General features: G+C 42.1%; 1 protein-coding gene across 1 annotated transcript in view; it reads right to left on the bottom strand.

Moving 5' to 3' along the window:
• SV2C (synaptic vesicle glycoprotein 2C) overlaps positions 1-19,571 on the bottom strand; it is a 209,659-nt gene that overhangs the window by 153,428 nt on the left and 36,660 nt on the right. Inside the window, exon 2 of the mRNA XM_043920549.1 lies at positions 9,418-10,097. Coding sequence (XP_043776484.1) covers positions 9,418-9,997 — 580 coding nt within the window. The 5' untranslated portion in view covers positions 9,998-10,097. The remainder of the gene's footprint in view (positions 1-9,417; positions 10,098-19,571) is intronic.

Consider the following 19,571-nt stretch of genomic DNA (forward strand, 5'->3'; position numbering starts at 1 on the left):
TTTATATCTGAGAAGCAGTGGTCAAGATCATGGTGTTTCTTCATGTGGTCCAAGAATAACTTGAGGGGCTTAAAAAACATATACGGTTTCCAAGGGTCATCCCCTAGCACTGACTCCGAAAGTCTGGGATCAGATATAATTTTGGCTAAGTGAGATAATGAAATTAATATGACATATATGATGCCTGACAAACAGAAGGGAAAGAGCAAACTCTAAGCCCGCCTGTTATCACTACTACCGGTAAGGTTGTCAGAATCAGCAGATAAAACCACTTGGTGCTCCAGGTAAATTTGTGAACAGATAACTGATAAATATAAGTATATACCAAATATACCACCCTTATGGCTGAAAGTGAAGAAGAACTAAAGAGCCTCTTGATGAAAGTGAAAGAGAAGAGTGAAAAAGTTGGCTTAAAGCTCAATATTCAGAAGACAAAGATCAAGGGATCCGGTCCCATCACTTCATAGCAAATAGATGGGGAAACAGTGGAAACAGTGGCTGACTTTATTTTTTGGGGCTCCAAAATCACTGCAGATGGTGAGTGCAGCCATGAAATTAAAAGACGCTTACTCCTTGGGAGAAAAGTTATGACCAACCTAGACAGCATATTAAAAAGCAGAGATATCACTTTGCCAACAAAGGTCTGTCTAGTCAAGGCTATGGTTTTCCCAGTAGTCATGTATGGATGTGAGAGTTGGACTATAAAGAAAGCTGAGCGCCAAAGAATTGATGCTTTTGAACTGTGGTGTTGGAGAAGACTCTTGAGAGTCCCTTGGACTGCAAGGAGATCCAACCAGTCCATCCTAAAGGAAACCAGTCCTGAATATTCATTGGAAGGACTGATGCTGAAGCTGAAACTCTAATACTTAGGCCACCTGATGAGCAGCACTGACTCATTTGAAAAGACCCTGATGCTGGGAAAGATTGAAGGCAGGAGGAGAAGGGGACGACAGAGGATGAGATGGTTGGATGGCATCACCGACTTGATGGACATGAGTTTGAGTAAGCTCTGAGAGTTGGTGATGGACAGGGAGGCCTGGCGTGCTGCAGTCCATGGGGTCACAAAGAGTCAGACACGACTGACTGAACTGAACTGATACCAAATACTGCCTGATACCAAATACTAAAATATTATTCCTTCGTTATTTATCGCAAATTTAAATTTATCTGGCCATTTTGTATTTTCTCCAGTAATCCTAACTATCCCTGACTTTGGAATACCTGGGGCAGAGAAGTTAGTGGTAGATAAGTGGAAAAATAGATTAGGCTCAGATTGTGGAGAGCTTAAATGGCATTCTAAGGAGTTTGAATCAACCTGTACTCAACATTTTTGAGCAGGGACATGGCATAACCCAAGTGCTCCATCCTGTACTCCCAGGAATGAGGAAGACAAAGTCAAGTGGGCTGCTGGGGCAAGAATCTCCAGCTCAAAGTTTCTTTAGGAAGGGAGACCAGAAGGTCACAGTCATGTCCAGTGACGAAGTCACAAAGAACAAAAAAGTTAAAATTTCAAAATCTTAAATTCTAAACTCTTAAATTATTTATTTATACCCCACTTGACCCATAAAAATAATTTAAACTAGCTACTTGACTTTTCTTTTTGAAGGAATAGCTGGCACACAGCTGAGCCCTAGCCTTCTTTACAGAGAGATTTTTGTAATCAGAGAAAAAAAAAAATCTAGTAACACATCAAAAAAGCCAAACTTCCAATGTCCTTCCAGTGCCTACTCTGCCAGAACCCAGAACTTTGCATCTGGATATCCCAAAATACTTAGTACAAAGCCTGTTATAAAATCAATCAGTGTTCCCACTCACAATCCATTTGCTCTTATTTAACACACAATTCTTTTTTCTAATTGAAACATAATTAATTTACAATGATGTGTTCATTTCAACTATAATAACAAAGTGACTTCAGTTGTGTAGTAAAGTAATTTAGAATCTTTTCCAGATACTTTTTTTTGACCATGTTGTGTGACTTGTGGGATCTTAGTTCCCCTTTGTTGTTGTTCAGTTGCTCGGACATGTCTGACTCTTTGGGACCCCATGGACTGCAGCATGCCAGGTTTCCCTGTCCTTCACCATCTCCCAGAGCTTGCTCAAACTCACGTCCATTGAGTTGGTAATGCCATCCAACCATCTCATCCTCTGTCATCCCCTTCTCCTCCTGCCTTCAATGTTTCCCAGCATCAGGGTCTTTTCAAATAAGTCAGTTCTTCGCATCAGGTGGCCAGAGTATTGGAGCTTCAGTATCAGTCCTTCCAGTGAATAGTCAGGACTGGTTTCTTTTAGGATTGACTGATTTGAACTTCTTGCAGTCCAAGGATTCTCAAGAGTCTTCTCCAACACCACAGATCAAAAGCATCAATTCTTCGGCGCTCAGCTTTCTTTATAGTCCAACTCACACCATACATGACTACTGGAGAAACCATAGCTTTGACTACATGGACCTTTGTTGGCAAAGTAATGTCTCTGCTTTTTAATACACTATCTAGGTTTGTCAGGGCTTTTCAAACTAGTGATCAAACCAGGGCCTTCTGCAAAGAAAGCGTAGTCTTAACCACCAGACTACAAGGGAAGTCCTGTGGATTCTTTTTCATTATAGTTATTACAAGATTCTGAATACAGTTCCTCATGCTACACAGTCAGTCCTTGCTGTTTAGCTATTTTTTATAGAATAGTGAGTGTCTGTTAATCCAAAACTCCAATTTACCTCTCTCTGCTCCCCTCACTATTCCCTCTGATAACACTGTTTGCTTTTAACGTCTGTGACTGTTTTGTAAATAAGTTCATATGTATAATATTTTTAAAGATTCCACATATAAGTGATATCCTATGATATTTGTCTTTCTCTGACTTACTTTAGGATTTCTTTTCATTACTTTTCCTCTCATGATCTTAAAGGCCAATAAGAAATCTCAAAGTGTAAGGTAAGAATGTCAATTTGCAAATATGTAGGTTGGGAATATTTACATCAGTGATTTATCAGACTAATTCTTCAAGATGAATGTAATCACTTACTATATTCTGAAGCTTTCTGCAGGAAACTTAGGTCCTATAGAAGTTCTTGTTATGGAAGAATATTCGCGACATTAGATTTCCCATGAAAACATGGTATTTAAAATTCGAATCTACAAGTCTGTATTACGTGTATATGTCTTGAACCAGATATTAGATGATTAACAGTCTCAATGCCTTATTTAAACCAAAGTGCACAGTTAACAAATTCCCTAATCTGGTAACACTTCACCGAGTTCTTCAGTGCCTTCCTGGTGAGTCCCAGACTGCATCAGGATATGTAAAGCCAGTGGGTCAGAATCCCCACCCAGGAGTAATCTAGGACATAGGAATACAGGTGTTCAGCTGCAAGAATCAGCCTTCAGGTTCAAAGCTATATTGTGAGCAATCACCCAGGGACCTTCTGGGCATTTACTATCACACTTTCATAGTCCAGAATGTACTTACTGGTGAATTTCACGAATGTAACACAGAGTTTCTCTTTTCTCCTGTCCTGTGGACTCTTTGGATGGAGGAATCTTTTCAGGCTACTTGGTCCAACTCCATTTGGATGCCAGAAACCTCTCTTTTCCCAGAAGGATGTGAAAGACCAGAATGAATAAGACCCAGGAACATAATGGCAATGAAATATTGAGTCTTCTTCTCCAATTTGGCAATAATGAATCCAAATAAGATTTTGCTAGTGTTGGTGGACAGGATATTCTCTAGGAATCAATAAGTATTTAATTCCAATTAGAATCACTATGACAGCGAGAGGCTAAACAGAGCCAGAAGGCACACCCACAGCAGAGCTCAAACCTCCCTCTAAGACAGAGGACAGTGGCATTGGGCAGGCCGCAGAGCTGCTGATCCTGAAAGCCGCAGTGCACACTTTTAGGGTACAAAGCTAAGGGTCTTAAATTTAGAGCACACCAGATGCCAAATGATCAAGCTCTTGGAATAAAGTTCAAAGAGAAAAACTCTGCATCACTCTTTGTTATCAGCCTGGATATCCTGGTCCCCCTGGCAGCACCGGGCAAGGATGACACAGGCCCTGAAACGATGCCCAGCACACAGGAAGTCACTACTCTCTGCCTGCAGGCCAGTGGCAAACAACAGTCAGTGGGACTGAAAAAGGGACCCTCAGAAACCTGAAGCTGTTTTGTTCTTTCCCCCAAAATACAAGCATCCAGACATAAAGCGGCTTTAGAAATCTCAGCAGAATTCTTCTTCTTTTGTTAATAGCAAAAGGAAAAAGGAACAAATGGAGGGATGGAGAAAGAAATTAGGTATGTGTTCAGGTCATATTCATCCAGCTCAGGCTTTAAGGAAACTATTCTTTCTATAAGTGGTTAAAAAAATGAGAGAAAGAGAATCCTGTGTGTTCCAAGGAATTCTACACCATCCAAATAAAAACTATAGATATAGAGGTTAAAGAGATGCTTAAGGCTTCCCAGGGCTTCCTAGGTGATTCAGTGGTAAAGAATTCGCCTGCCAATGCAGGAGATAAAGGTTTAATCCTTGGGTCGGGAAGATCCCCTAGAGAAGGAAACGGAGCCCACTCCAGTATTTTTGCTTGGAGAAACCCACATACAGAGGAGCCTGGTGGGCCACAGTCCATGGAGTTGCAAAGACAACTTAACAACTAAACAACAACAATCTGGCTTTGGCCCGGCTACACTATCAAAACTCGTGCTCTGAAAATCATCAAGGCATGTGGAAATTAGGTGTTACAGTTGATAAAAGATAGAAGAAACCTATAGAGGATGTTCAATTATCACTTAGTGCAGGCTGAGTTCTCAAGGATGTCTTGGTTTAGAATATATTGTCTTCTATCTGTTTTGTACTCGTCAACACTTGGCCACGATAATGTTTTAGAACCTAAAACTTACTCCACTCTACCACCCCCAGCCAGAAAGCAGGGGGCCCAACAATGGTGAGGCTCCCCACTTCACCAGATGGGTCTTCAGAGGAGACAGAAGAGTCCAGATGAAGGGGAGCTGGCGAGGCGCTTGCTGGGCTGTGACGGGCGAGAGCGGGAAGGCGGCTGAGCCTGGTCATGCTGTGGGTCTGAAACCGGCCACGTCCCTCACTGCCTGGAGGCTTTCTTAGAACCCAAACTGGTCCTCAGCAGCTCTTGGGCAGGAGGTAAGATGCGGTCGGAGGGGCTCCCTGCGCATCCACCGTGAGACGCAGCCCTGTGAGGGGAGTGCTGGGTGCCTGGGGCCCTGGGCCAGGGGCTGGGAAGCTGGAGGGCGTGCTGTCGCTTCACTGCATACGCGGGCTCGTCCCTTCAAACGAACGTCCTAGCCTGACATAGAGCTGAAGAACCATTAGTATCTGGTTCTTCTGGGCCAAGATCTTCAAGGCCCAGACCCGAGGGGCCCGTTTCAACCTTTACAAGACTCTTCCGTACCTACGAAGGAAGCACATCCCTTCCTCCTTCGAGCAACTTCCAGACCTGCCCCCTCTCTCGGATGCTCCTTCTCAGTCCCCTCCGTGACGTCTTCCTCACCGCCAGTACCACAAACAGTCTTTGGCAGGAAACCCCCTCTCCCTGGTTAAGGCCTCGGGCAGCTTCACCTTAAATGAGGTGGTTCTCAAAATGCTCAGCGCTTCAGGCCAAATGGTGGTAGGAACCCATCAGGTGCTCCTCCTTGGATGCCTCCCCCAAATCTCAAAGTGATCGGTCTAAAACTAAACTGGGCTTCCCTGGTGGTCCCGTGGCTGAGAACGTGCCTGCCAGGGCAGGGGACGCAGGTTCAATCCCCAATCTGGGAGGAGCCCACAGGCTGTGGAGCGATGGTGCTCTCGGGCCAAGGGCTGCACCTCCTGAAGCCTGAGCTTGGTGACAGAAGCCACCCCAATGGGAAGCACGCGCACTGCAACTAGAGAGGAGCCCCCTGTTCACTGCAGCTAGAGAAAGCCCAGAGCAATGAGCACCCGGCACAACCAAAAATTAATAAATAAATCTTTAAAAAAATAAAATAGAAAAACAAACCTTCTTTCTCCTTAATGCTAAAACCTATCATCGGCCCGACCTAACCTGATGAATTGCCTTCCTTTCACTAACTGTCCTGTGCCTTTTATTCCAAATGACCAGTGACCCAACCCTTGCCGACTCTACCTCTGGACCAGCTCTCCAGTCCATGTCTTCCTTCCACTGCCTGAGTCAGTTCCATTCCCCTCACAGGGTCACCCTGCCTGAAGTCTCTTTATTTACATCTCTCTTCTGGCTATTTACACTCCTCTTCTGGTTATACACTTCTCTTCTTGGACTGCAAGGAGATCCAACCAGTCAATCCTAGAGGAAATCAGTCCTGAATATTCATCGGAAGGACTGATGCTGAAGTTCCAATACTTTGGCCACCTGATGCGAAATGCAACTCATTAGAAAAGACCCTGATCCTGGGAAAGACTGAAGGCGGGAGGAGAAGGGGACGACAGAGGATGAGATGGTTGGACGGCATCATCAACTCGATGGACATGAGTTTGAGTCAGCTCTGGGAGATGGCGACGTACAGGGAAGCCTGACGTGCTGCAGTCCATGGGGTCGCAAAGAGTCGGACACGACCGAGCAACTGAAAAACAAAAGGGAAGCCTGACGTGCTACAGTCCATGGGGTCCCAGAGAGTTGGACACGACCGAGTGACTGAACGACAACTTCTGGCTATGGATACTTGTTTCTTTGACTTGGTGGTGCACAGACATTTGTCATCTCTATGCTAGACTGACTTCTTCGGATACACAAACCTTGTTCTGTTTTTGCTATTTGTCCTATGTTCCCATGTGGCAACATCATGCTTTGCACATAATAAATACTCAATAAATAGACTTTGGCAATAGAAAATGAATTTTCTTAAAATGACGGTACTTATTCCCCCAAACAGCAGCTCATTAGATTAACATCTTCTCGGCTAACAACACTATGTATGCACACACACTGTACACACATGCACACAAGGGATGCCCTTAACTATCTGAAGTCAACCCTCTGGCAAACACAAAGATAGGAGTTCTCCCCTGAATAATTCAAACATAAATTGGTTAATATTCTTCACTCCCAGTTTTCCTTGAGTGAAATGACACAATGCTTAGTGGCAAATGAGAAACAATTTTGCAAATCTTTCTCCTCCCAAAGGCCACCAAACATGGGTCTTGCATCTTCCTGTCTTGCATTTTGATCCCATTGCTATGACTTAGTGTGGTAATTATATTACAAAGCTATTATTTGCTGAAATGAAAATGGCAAAACAATTTACATGCTTGTCTAAAGAAAGACTGCGTTAGAATGCAATTGTCAGTAAAATTACAACAGCAAAATAACTGAAAGGTGAAGTCTGGAAGGTGCAGTTGTGAAACCATTATAAGGTTTCTGTGGGGGGACTCACAGCATGGAGTGAAAGCATACACTCCTGGGGACACATTTTTAATTCACAAAAGCAGGCACCGTTTATGGGGAGATGAAAACATCTGTGTTCCAATAGCTCCCCAGCATTATCTACACTTGTGAACGCCACCTGGGGGTGTGTGACATCGTCACAGTTTATGGGTTTATGGGGCAGACCGATAAGAGCACCATGTGGGCTACTGAGCCTCCCTTCAGCACCAAAAAGATAAAAGAGAAACTCAGCTTCGATTTTTCTGCTTCCAATATAAAAGCGAGGGTCATAACATGAAAAGTCTATATTCAAGCCTGAAAGCATTAAATATTTGTGTATTAAAATAGATGTGTTTCTAAGGATCTGTTTTCTTAAAATATTCTGCTGATGTATTCCGTTAGCAAAATCTTGATAAATATTTTAATGCCCGGTAGGTAGATTTACTCACCAAAGAAAAAAAAATAAAATAAAATTAGAGTGCTATCTATGAAACAGATACGCTGAAATGATGGATTTGATGACTTTGGACCTTCCTCCGACCCCTATTCTGCGTTTTGATGGGTGAACACACAGATGAGTCCACCAACAAAGCCCATGCAATCTACACCCCTGTGCTCTCCCCTTCACCCCCTCCCAGGCTGCACCTATGGGTCTACCTCTGCCAGTTGAGCCATTAAAGGAACAAATGAGTACGTCAGACACAGAAATACAAGTATCACGTTATATCACTACATGTGGAATCTAAAAAAGTGATGCAAATGAACTTATTTACAAACCAGAAACGGACTCACAGACACAGAAGACAAACATATGGTTGCCAAAAGAGACAGGAGAAAGAAGGGATAAGTTAGGAGTTTATATTATATTATATATAATAATATATATTAATTTAATTATTATATATATTATATATTATATACTATATTCTATGCTATAAATTAGGAGTTACTACTAAACCACAAAAAGACCTGTATAATTTCGTTTTTCAAACTTTAGTTTTAAAAAGTCTATTGGAAACAGAGACACCAAGTATTCTTACTCTTTCACAGACTCTGAAACACATAAACGTTTAATATGCACATAAATGTGTTCTCTGAGCAGAAGGGGTTTGAAAGGTCTCATGATTTAATGTACCACACGTCTGATGTGGCCCTTAAGTTTTGGGGATAGTCTGCTGTGGGCATGCTTCTTGGCCTTCTTACTTTTCCTCCCACAGGGAAGGTTAAATACAGCTTTGTAACAATATGAATAAACCTTGAATGCCATAGTAACTTTAAAACAAAAGTCAAATTTGCTCTCTAGATACTTTATAGCAAGGTCATATGGTTTTAATACATGTAATTTAAACATTAATATGATTTGAAATTGATTTTAAGTCCTATGAGGAAAGGAAGCCTTTTCATTGTAGGCACAAAAGTACAAATTTAGCAAAAGAAAAAGTCATCTAAAGAAAATTCTATAAATAAGGGTAATTGAAAAAAACCAACAGACAAACATAGACATAGATTATAGAAAAAAAAGAAAATTTGCAGGGTCCCAAAAGTGTTTAAACCACAGTATTACACATAAAATTTGGAATTTGAAATCACATTTATCAGAGTTTTGAAGAATTAACCTCTATATTTAGAAAAATGTCAGGTAAGTTTCACATAATAGCTTTATTAACTTCCAAGGGCATGTCTTTTGAAGTTAATTAAGGAGAACCTAATGCAACATTTATAACAGTGTAAGTTAAAAATATATTGCTCTAACTTACCTTGAAATGCATAAAAATAAAAGTGGGATAGATGGATGGATAGATAGGCAGCTAGGTGATAAAGAAAATACAGTAAATGTTAACTATAGAATCTAAGTTAGAAATAGGTAGAAATATATGGGTATCACTGCACCATTCTTTTGATTCCTTTCCATGTTTTAAATTGTTCAAGTGTTGGGAACAAATGCAGGCCTCCATATGGAAAGTATGCATTCTATTTGTTAACTGCCCTCAACAAACAGAGCAGTTTCAGAGTGTGTCTCTCTGCCAGGATGCACTCACCTAGCCACCCGGATCCCGAATTTGGTATGCACAGGTCTGTCTCAGCGCTTGGCAGCACGAAGCCGACGACAAACACCTCCACGCCGTCCGCCATCAGGGCCATGCCCAGGACAAAGAACAGGGCCCACTGAAAGCGGCCATGCCCGCACTCCTGGATTATCAGCTCATACTGCTGGGCAAGCTCCTCCTCGTCAGCCTTCCTCTCAGACTCCAGCTCCTGGCGGTCCTTATACTCATCACCCTTGGGCTGCCCTACTGACACGATGCTGTCCTTCCCTTGGTTCATGTTGGGGATGCCCTGATACTCCCCTTCGTAGATTTCATCATCTTCATCGTGACCCTCAGTAGCTTCACTGGAGCCTTCATCATCATTGGCCTCTCCATTATAGGTTTCCACTGGCGGATAAACCTCATCGTCCTCTTCCTCGTCTTGGAATCGACTGTAGGACCTCTGGGTGTATTCATCCTGGGCCCGGTCCACTGCTTGATTCACCTTTTTTACAGTCTGTTTCTTCACCTCTCTGGCAATGTCCTTGGCACCCTTCACCAGTGAAGTCCTATCCTTATATGAGTCTTCCATCTTATCTCAACTGATGGCCAGTGAGAAGGTGGGAATGTTTCACAGACTCTGGTCAGTGGTCAGTCCCAACAGCATCATCCACTTTGAGTTCAGAATGGAACTGCAAAAGAAGAAAACCCGCAGAAGATATTTATTATTTGTTTTGATGCCTTTTCCACCATCTATTTCTTGGTCTCTTTTCACTGAACCCACAGATTAACATACAGAATTAGCCTTTCCTTTCTTTTGAGCACACTGTTTGCTGGTTCTCTACTCAAGTGCCATCAGAACTTGGAGTATTTAGGGTTTTGCTATTACTATTACTGTTTTGTTTTTAAGGAACTCTGTCTCCTGGGTAACTCTGCATATAATGCACAAGAATTCCCCTGAAAATACAATGAAATATCTTGCACCTTTATAAGTACACCCAACATATTCTGAAAGTGCTAGAAAGACTCTGAGAAAAGTAATATTGCTTGCAGATATATACATATTCTGCAAAGGCAAACCCAGAATAATAAAAGAATCCAGTCTGACCTCATTTCCTCACAATGAGAAAAATGAAAACAAAAAGTGCAAGCAAGTATCCCTACATATAATGCTATCAAATCACATACAGGCACATCTCATTTTACTGTTCTTTGCTTTACTGCACTTTGCAGATACTGCATTTTCAACAAATTGAAGGTCTGTGATAACCCTCAGTCAAGCAAATCTATTGGCACCATTTTTGCAACAACATTTGCTCATTTTGTTTCTCTGTTACATTCTGGAAATTTTTGTAATACTTCAAACTTATAAATTATTATTATATTTGTTATGTGAGCTGTGACCAGTGATCTTTGATGTTACTACCATGACTTGCTAAAAGCTCAAGTGATAGCATTTTCAGCAACAAAGTATTTTTAATTAAGGTATTTACATTATTTTTTTAGATATAATGCTATACCACAGCTAATCAATTACAGTATAATATAAACATAAATTTACATGCACTGGGAAACCAAAAAATGTGAGTGACTTGCTTTATTGCAATATTCACTTTACTGTGGTGGTCTGGAACCAAACCCATAATATCTCTGAGTTATGCCTACAAATATTTGTAAAACATGCTTCCCCTCTACCTTTTTTGTATCTCCTTTCAATAAATGTAACAGAGACTCACATGGCACCCAAAAGAGACAATGAGCATTTCCCCCGAGTATGGCAGTCATATCTGTAGGAAATTGGCAGGGTTTGTCAAATGACTTCACACACACTTTGATAGTCATTGAACTAGAACACGTGGATTGTCCAGTAGGGATGTGCCATTTCAGGATCCACCCCCAGGCCAGCAGGGACAGGTAAGCCAAATGTGGTATCCCTTCCCAACATGCCCTGTAAGAACCACAGGCTTTGTCCCCATCGTCTTCATCTCTAGACACGGTCTCACACACGCGGTGCACACACTCCCTCCCGCCTTGTCCAACTGCAGTTATCTGCTTCCTTGGACACCAGAGTCAGCAGCCTCCCCTGAGCCATCACTGGGTTTCTTTTCTCACAGACAGCCCCTCTGTCTTGGCTCATTACACCCAGGCTGACTTCTTTCACTTGTCTGCTGAGCTGTCCCCTCTGGTGGCCAATATCAGGCCCACCTTCTACAGAAATGATATGAAAATGGAAGTCATTCTCCTGCATCATTCATTTGCCAAGCCCCGCGCTGCAGCAGCTCTCTGAACACTGATTTATAGAACGGTCATTTTTACTTGGTTCTTTTGCATCCAGCGTGAAACACTTGGTAAGTGGCTATTACAAACATACATTTAAACTACTCATCCAGACATGACAAACAAACTTAGCAAAAAAGACAAAAAGATGCTTATTTATCAATGAATTGGGCATCATTGCTACCAGATACCTACAAATGGCTAGTAGGCAAAACAGAAGCACGGCTCTGCTCAGGCCTGTGTCTTGGAAGATGAAAAAATGAAATGAACATAAAAATATGATTATAAGGCTTTTTTCTTTTTTTGCCAAATGTATTCGTGAAGGATGTTCCTGTTTGTTCTCCCTTATCTTTGGGTTTTTTTTTTTTTTTGGAGAGCTGAGAGGTGGGGGAGGGAGAGATGGAAGGATCCACAAGAGAGCAAGATGCAAAGGGAGTGGGAAAAGAGGCTGAGGATGGAGCGCTCTGACACTGAAGGAGGAGGCAGGGAAAAGAGAGAAGGGAGAACAATGACAAATGATGCTGGCAATGGAGAAATGTTTCCTACTATTAAAGCATCTCACACAATAAGTAAAGCCAACTGGTCTACCATCCATAAACAGATGATTATATCAGACACAGCACATCAGCTGCTTCCTGGGCACAACAGCACCAAAAACACCATTAAAGGAAAAGAGTGGTGAGTGTGAAAGCAGAGTCCAAGCCCCTGTAACATGCTACCGTGAACAGCCTGCCTGTTAGTAATGGGAAGCTTCTACAATTGCTGCTTCTAATACAGTAATTCCCTGGTGGCTCAGATGGTAAAGCGTCTGCCCGCAATGCAGGAGATCCGGTTCGATTCGCGGGTTGGGAAGATCCCCTGGAGAAGGAAATGGCAACCCACTCCAGTTCTCTTGCCTAGAAAATTCTATGGATGGAGGGGCCTGGTGGGCTACAGTCCATGGAGTCGCACGACTGAGCAACTTTTCACTTCACTTTCACAATGTGACTAAATGAAATCAACTCTGAATATTCATTGGAAGGACTGATGCTGAAGCTGATGCTCCAATACTTCGGTCACCAAAGATTGATGGCAAAAGGAGAAAGGGGTGGCAGAGGATGAGATGGTTAGACAGCATCACTGACTCAATGTACATGAATGTGAGCAAACTTTAAGAGACAGCGAAGGACAGAGGAGACCGGCATGCTGCGTGCCGTCCATGGGGTTGCAGAGTTGGACACGACTGAACAACTGAACAATAACAACAATAATGCATTACTCCAAACTAACACATATTTTAATTAATGATTAATGTCAGAAAGAAAGGAAATATTTTATATTCATAACCACCCACACTATAAGCAGAGTTGATTGTAAACAACTAGATACATCTTTCTGTTTCATATGTCTGAAAATGGTGATTCTCAAAAAAGCTTAAAATCATTTTTATTGAGGTATAATTTACATTCAATAAAATGCTCTATTTTTATGCATTTTAAAAGAATATAGTCCAAGAGAGTTGACTGTACACCATGTACTTTATGTTTATTCTGGCAAGAAATGTTTGTTGAAAGGCTTATTCAGCATGGGTTTCAACCCTCTGTCCTTTATATTAAGTCTACAAAAAAAGATCAGCATCCTGAGTTCCAGATTTTGGTGGCTTGGAGCCAGGCTCTGGAGACAGCAGAAAGATCAGGAGATGGACATAGCCATGTACAAGCTCTACGTATTGTGTAAAAACATCCACATTGCTACTTTATATAGCCTAGCCTTGTGAAATAGTAATGATCTTTGAAGGTAACCAGCATTAAAACGCACAATCCCCTATCTGCAGTGAGACAGCATTCTGAAAAGAAGATTTTGGGAAAGAGAAGAACACATTTTGAGCTAAGGAATAGATACTGACCCATCATCCCAGCCTGTCCAAATTTTTGACAGCAGACTCTAGTTACTTAAGGATGCCTCTTCCTCTCCAAACATCTGCACTTATGTGTATATTCCCACTCCTCAAGGGGCAGGTCAAAGGCCACCTCTCTCACGAAGGTTTTCCTTTTATTTTTTGCTTAAACTATCACAGATTCCCAGTTCAGCATGGCCAGTTTCCTCCTGACACGCTATCTTGTCTTCCTTCATGGTTACCCATGGATGCTGAAGCTGAAGCTCCGACACTTTGCTCCCTGATGAGAAGAGCTGACTCATTAGAAAAGGCCCCGATGCTGGGAAAGATTGAAGGCAGAAGGAGACAGGGACAACAGAGGATGAGATGGTTGGACGGCATCACCGACTCAATGGACATGAGTTTGAGTAAGCTCCGGGAGTTGGTGAAGGGCAGGGAAGCCTGGCATGCATGGGGTCACAAAGAATCGGACACGACTAAGCGACTGAACAACAACAACAATGAATGCCATGGTCTTCCCTACTGGAGTGTCGGCTCCTTGAAAAGAGGAACCTGGTAAACTAAAACACTATAAAGCAGCATTAATAAATGAGGACACAAGCACCATAAGAGGGCCAGATCTCTAATTTCCCACTTCATGAGAGTTGTCTGTGTTAGCATCGCCCCAGAGTGCAAGTGGATCACGTGGTTCTCCTAGGTGCTATGAGAAGGAAAAGTTCTACAGCCAAATCAATTGGGAAATTGCTATTTCTGACTTCATATATTCTTTTCCAGGAGCGCCACAGTGCAAAGCTTGTTATAAAGAACTTTGTGTAAATGTGTTATCCAACTATTTCCCAAATCTTCCTAATAACAGAATGCCCCTACCCTCAAAATGACACCAAAAAAGCGGCCTTCATTATACACTATGAGAAATACTGTGTTAAGATAAATACCAAGATCCTTTAAAATTCTAATGTCTCTATTATGAAATATCATAAAACTCAGTAATTGGAGTTAATTGAGGGAAGCAGGATAAAACCAGAAAGTCTACACTAAAATAACATTTTTAAAATGAAACAGTGTTTCTTTCAAGTTTATAAAAAACTGAAACTAAGTTTTCAAAAAGTAATCCTTATGATTTTTAAATAGACTATCTACAAAAATAGAGTATTTAGCATACCTGCATATTTTTGAATAAGTCATCCAAAGAGCCAGAAAATTTTAAGTATGTTTAATATTCCTTTTACGCAATTTTGACACAATAAATTTGCTCTGTGAGGAACAGCTCTCCTAAGCCAGGATAAATTCACCCCAACAGTTGTCTAAATCTCTTCAAATTCACAGTAGTGAAATCTAAAGACTTTAACCAAATAACAAACCTGCTTATGTACATGAACTTTTCTGAAGGTCCTAGACCTCTTGTTAGAAAGAATATTCTTGAGTCAAAGTGAGTAATACTCTCTTAAGGAAGTATCTGAATTTAATTTAATACAATAATATTCTTTCTGATTGCAAAACTAAAACACACAAGAAATAATTGGAAAATTCAGAAAAATGACAAAGAATAAAACAGTACGTATTTTTACAACCCAGAGATTCCTACTTTCAATCTTGAAGCCACGAAGACGCCTGAGCCTGTGATTAACTTAAATCTTATGATACACATACATTTGAAGCCCTTCTCAGACTACTCTATTAAATCTAACTCTTCAGCTATGAATTTTCCCATTCACTGGGTTAGAATATCTTAAATAGTAATAGGACTTCATTACATATTTAGTAATTCTTGGCTGTGAATTCCTGTGAGCAGGAAACCCCCAAGAACATTCAAGGAAACTGTGAGGTCAAAATAATTTTCTTAACAATAGAAAGATGTTACTGAACTTTTTAACTCTCAGCTTTTCATGAGTATATAGTGTTATTTTCCAGAGGCAACAAGCTGTGTAATGACATCATTTCTCTGAAGGTTAACAGCTTGTGTACTTGTAGTTTCTTGTGTTTTAAAAGTTTCACAGTTTTATTAGTTTCTTAATATGGTAAATATCAATAGATACAACCTACAAAAATGAAAGTTCATTAGTCTTTAATAATTTTTAAGAGTGAACAAAGGGTCCTGAGGCCAGATCAACAACTCAGAGCTCTGGTTCTACAGGAATCCTCTCCTGCTTGGACGTGGGGTTGTGGAGGCTTCCCTTTAGAGTTTGCTTGTCTGGTTTTTTCCTATAGGCTATGGCTCAGTTGGTAAAGAATGTGCCTGCAACATGGGAGACCAGGGTTCGATCCCTGGGTTGGGAAGACCCCCTGGAAAAGGGAATGGCCACCCACTCCAATATTCTTGCCTGGAGAATTCCATGGACAGAGGAGTCTAGTGGGCTACAACCCATGCGGTCACAAAGAGTCAACACAACTGAGCAACTAACACTTTCACTTTGAGCTTTGAGCCTGCCTCTACTAGAGCCCCATCAGGCTCACAACGATATGAACTAATTTTTCCATCAGTAGCTCAGCTCTAAATTTCCATATTTGCAGAGGTATGGAATAATGTGGTAATGTGCATCACTGTGGTAGATCTTACTGGGAATTCCTTAGGTTAAAGAGAGGGCCTAGTTTTGATGACATTTATATTTATCACATTGTCCTTCAGAGAGGTTGTGGCCATGTAATAAATTCTAAACACATGTAGGAAAGCTCCTATTTCTATTATTTTTGCCAAATTAGAGAAAACTGTGTTTTATCATTTTAAGTTGCATTTGATTACTAGTGAAATTAAACATCTCTTTCTTTGTGAAATCTTTATCCTTTGCCCATTTTTGTATTAAAGTTTAGAGTGAATTCAATGGTGGCCCCCAGAAAGATACAAAGAAGAACTGTACAAAAAAGATCTTCATGACCAAGAAAGCCACAATGGTGTGGTCATTTACCTAGAGTCAAACATCCTGGAGTGTGAAGTCAGGTGGGCCTTAGGAAGCATTACTACAAGCAAAGCTAGTGGAGGTGATGGAATTTCAGCTGAGCTATTTCAAATCCTAAAAGATGATGCTGTTAAATGCTGCACTCAATATGTTAACAAATTTGGAAAACTCAGCAGTGGCCATAGGACTGGAAAAGGTCAGTTTCCACTTCAATCCCAAAGAAAAGCAATGCCAAAGAATGTTCAGGTTACCACACAATTGTGCTCATCTCACATGCTTGCAAGGTAATGCTCAAAATCCTTCAAGCTAGGCTTCAATAGTGTGTGAACCAAGAACTTTCAGATGTACAAGCTGGATTTAGAAAAGGCAGGGAAACCAGAGATGAAATTGCCAACATCCACTGGATCATAGAAAAAGCAAGGGAATTCCAGAAAAACATCTACTTTGCTTCACTGACTACACTAAAGCCTCTGACTGTGTGGATCACAGGCCTCTGCTGCTCACCAGGGGCGCAGAGCCTCCCAGACACAGCAGCAAGAGCAGCGGCAGCAGGTGGGAACTGGCAAGGAGCGGACTCTGGGAGGGATGACGGGGGAGAGGTCGGGGACAAATCACCAAGGCTTTGAGACCACAGCAGGGACCTTAAGTATTACTTTAAACGGGATGGGTTCAAAGTAGGAGATCTAGATGAATATAGCTTAATAAAACCCTGTTGGTTTAATTAAACACTGGAAATACTTTTTTTTTTTTTTTTACTGTATCTCATCAGCCCCACTCTTTCACATCTGCTGTGATCTTTATTCTGACTACAGTCATTTGATCATGAATATGACAACTTCAAAATAAAAGCAGCATTTATTAGATGTCTTTGAAGACAGGTTTGAGGAAGGAGGAGGACAGCTGGAAGATAAGTTCCTCAGTACAGAGTCATCAAAGAGAAAAATTCAAGCTGTAGATGTTCCATGTGCGTTTTAAGTCGCTTCAGTCATGTCCGACTCTTTGCAACCCTTGGACTGTAGCCCACCAGGCTCCTCTGTCCATGGGGTTCTCTAGGCAAGAATACTGGAGTGGGTTGCCATGACCTTCTCCAGCGAATCTTCCCAACCCAGGGATCAAACCTGTGTCTCTCGTGTCTCCTGCACTAGCAGGCAGGCTCTTAAGCACCAGCACCACCTGGGCCTAACAACGACCTGTGACCATTTACCCTTCTCCTCCACGTTCAGTCCCTCATCAGACTCATCACAAAGCGAGACTAGTTTCAGTTTCCTCTGCTTGCCCATCACTGGAATTGGAAGAAGAAAAAAAAAATAGACCCAAGCAATTTATAAATAAGTCTAAAATTGCATGTTTAAAAATTGGCTATAGAGCCAGTCAAATACTAGTGTCAGGCAATTACTTAGACAAAAAGATGAATCACATAAGAGAATCACATACATCATCTCAGTGGAACAACACTGGGTCATTCCTAAAATCATACAGAAACTCCACAACATCTCTTGAGCAAATGGGTGTCCTAGGCAAATTAGAATGACCTAACTGATTAGATATAAACAGTCACCTTTTTTGTGAGTTAAACACACACCTGGGTTCCCTAATAGCTCAGTTGTAAAGAATCTGCCTGCAATGCAGGAGACCTGAGTTTGATTCCTGTGTTGGGAAGATCCCCTGGAGAAGGGAAAGGCTACCCATTCCAGTATTCTTGAGCTTCCCTGTGGCTCAACTGGTAAAGAATCCGCCCACAATGTGGGAGACCTGGGTTCGATCCCTGGGTTGGGAAGACCCCCTGGACAAGAGAAAGGCTACCCACTCCAGTATTCTGGCCTGGAGAATTCCATGGACTGTATAGTCCATGGGGTCGCAAAGAGTCAGACATGACTGAGCGACTTTCACTTTCACACTTGCACACTGGATTCTAACACCGCTTTTGCCACTTACCACCTTTTGTGACACTAAGCATGTTATCTGTGTTCTTGACTCCTCAGTTGCATTACCTGTAAGATGGGGAATAAAAATGCTCTTGGGGGGTATTAAACAAAATAACATCAAAAGGCAACACTTGGCACACGGTACCTTCTCGGTCACTGCTGATTTACTTGGAATTAAAGAAGAATAAAACAATGTCATCTATAATATAAGTCACTGTCCAGCAGGAAGAACGCTGGCAATTTCCTGTTTTGAAAGGAAAAATGACCATTCAATGAAGGTTGGCTGCGCTCTTCTCCAGCCAGGAGCATGGGCTGGGGAGTCATCAGGGCCAGCAACTCTTTCAGAAAAGACTCGCCCTGGGTGTTTGTGTCTGTTGCTAAGACACACGCCAAGGTTTTGCTGCAAGGCAAGCTCCAAAAAGAATGGCTGTCTTCCTGTCTCTTCTTGCCCTTTCTGAGCGAGTCAGGCAATGTGATGCGCATATTTGCAGTCTTAATACAATTCAAAAGCAAGCCGGCCTCATTCACAGGACACTGATAACAGCAAAACGCGCTCTCTTGGCCCTCAGCTAGCTCCCTTGGATGTCAGCAGGCTGGGGACAGACCCAGCCCACCCAGGCTTGCACCGTGGGCGCCTTAACGCCTGGAGATGACCTGTTTGCTCTTTCTGCCGCGCCCATGCTTTGCTTCATAAAGACTTCATTTTGCAAGGTTCCTTGGACTTGGTTACAACAGTGGCAGCCTTTGTTTACTTCAGCACCTCCCTCGGAGCACAGGCTGAAAGCCCCAGGGCATCACCCCAGGGACGCTGAACTCACTATTCCCGGGGCTTTCGGTCTCCAGAAGAGAGACCCCGGACCTCCTCACCGCTTCCACCCGTGCTCTGTGACACAAGGCAGGGACACTTTTGCAACCAGGTGTCTTTACAAAATTTTTTTTTACAAAAAACAAAACCTTATCAACCAGGTGTCTTGGTAGACAAGTCCCCACAGCATGATTCACGAAGCAAGAGGACTGGTCTGTTGACCGACTCAGGATTCCACGTTTGCCTCTTGGTACAAGGGACTGCTGCATGCTCAAGGCAGCCCCCGCAGAATGGGCACCCTTTTCTGTTTTCCAAAAAACATCCTCTTAATGTGGTCACTGGGGAAAAGAGTTGCTCAATTAATTCGCACACAACATTATAAATAAGTG

Source organism: Cervus elaphus, chromosome 12 (assembly GCF_910594005.1).
Source record: "Cervus elaphus chromosome 12, mCerEla1.1, whole genome shotgun sequence".
In the NCBI taxonomy this organism is placed as follows: domain Eukaryota; kingdom Metazoa; phylum Chordata; class Mammalia; order Artiodactyla; family Cervidae; genus Cervus; species Cervus elaphus.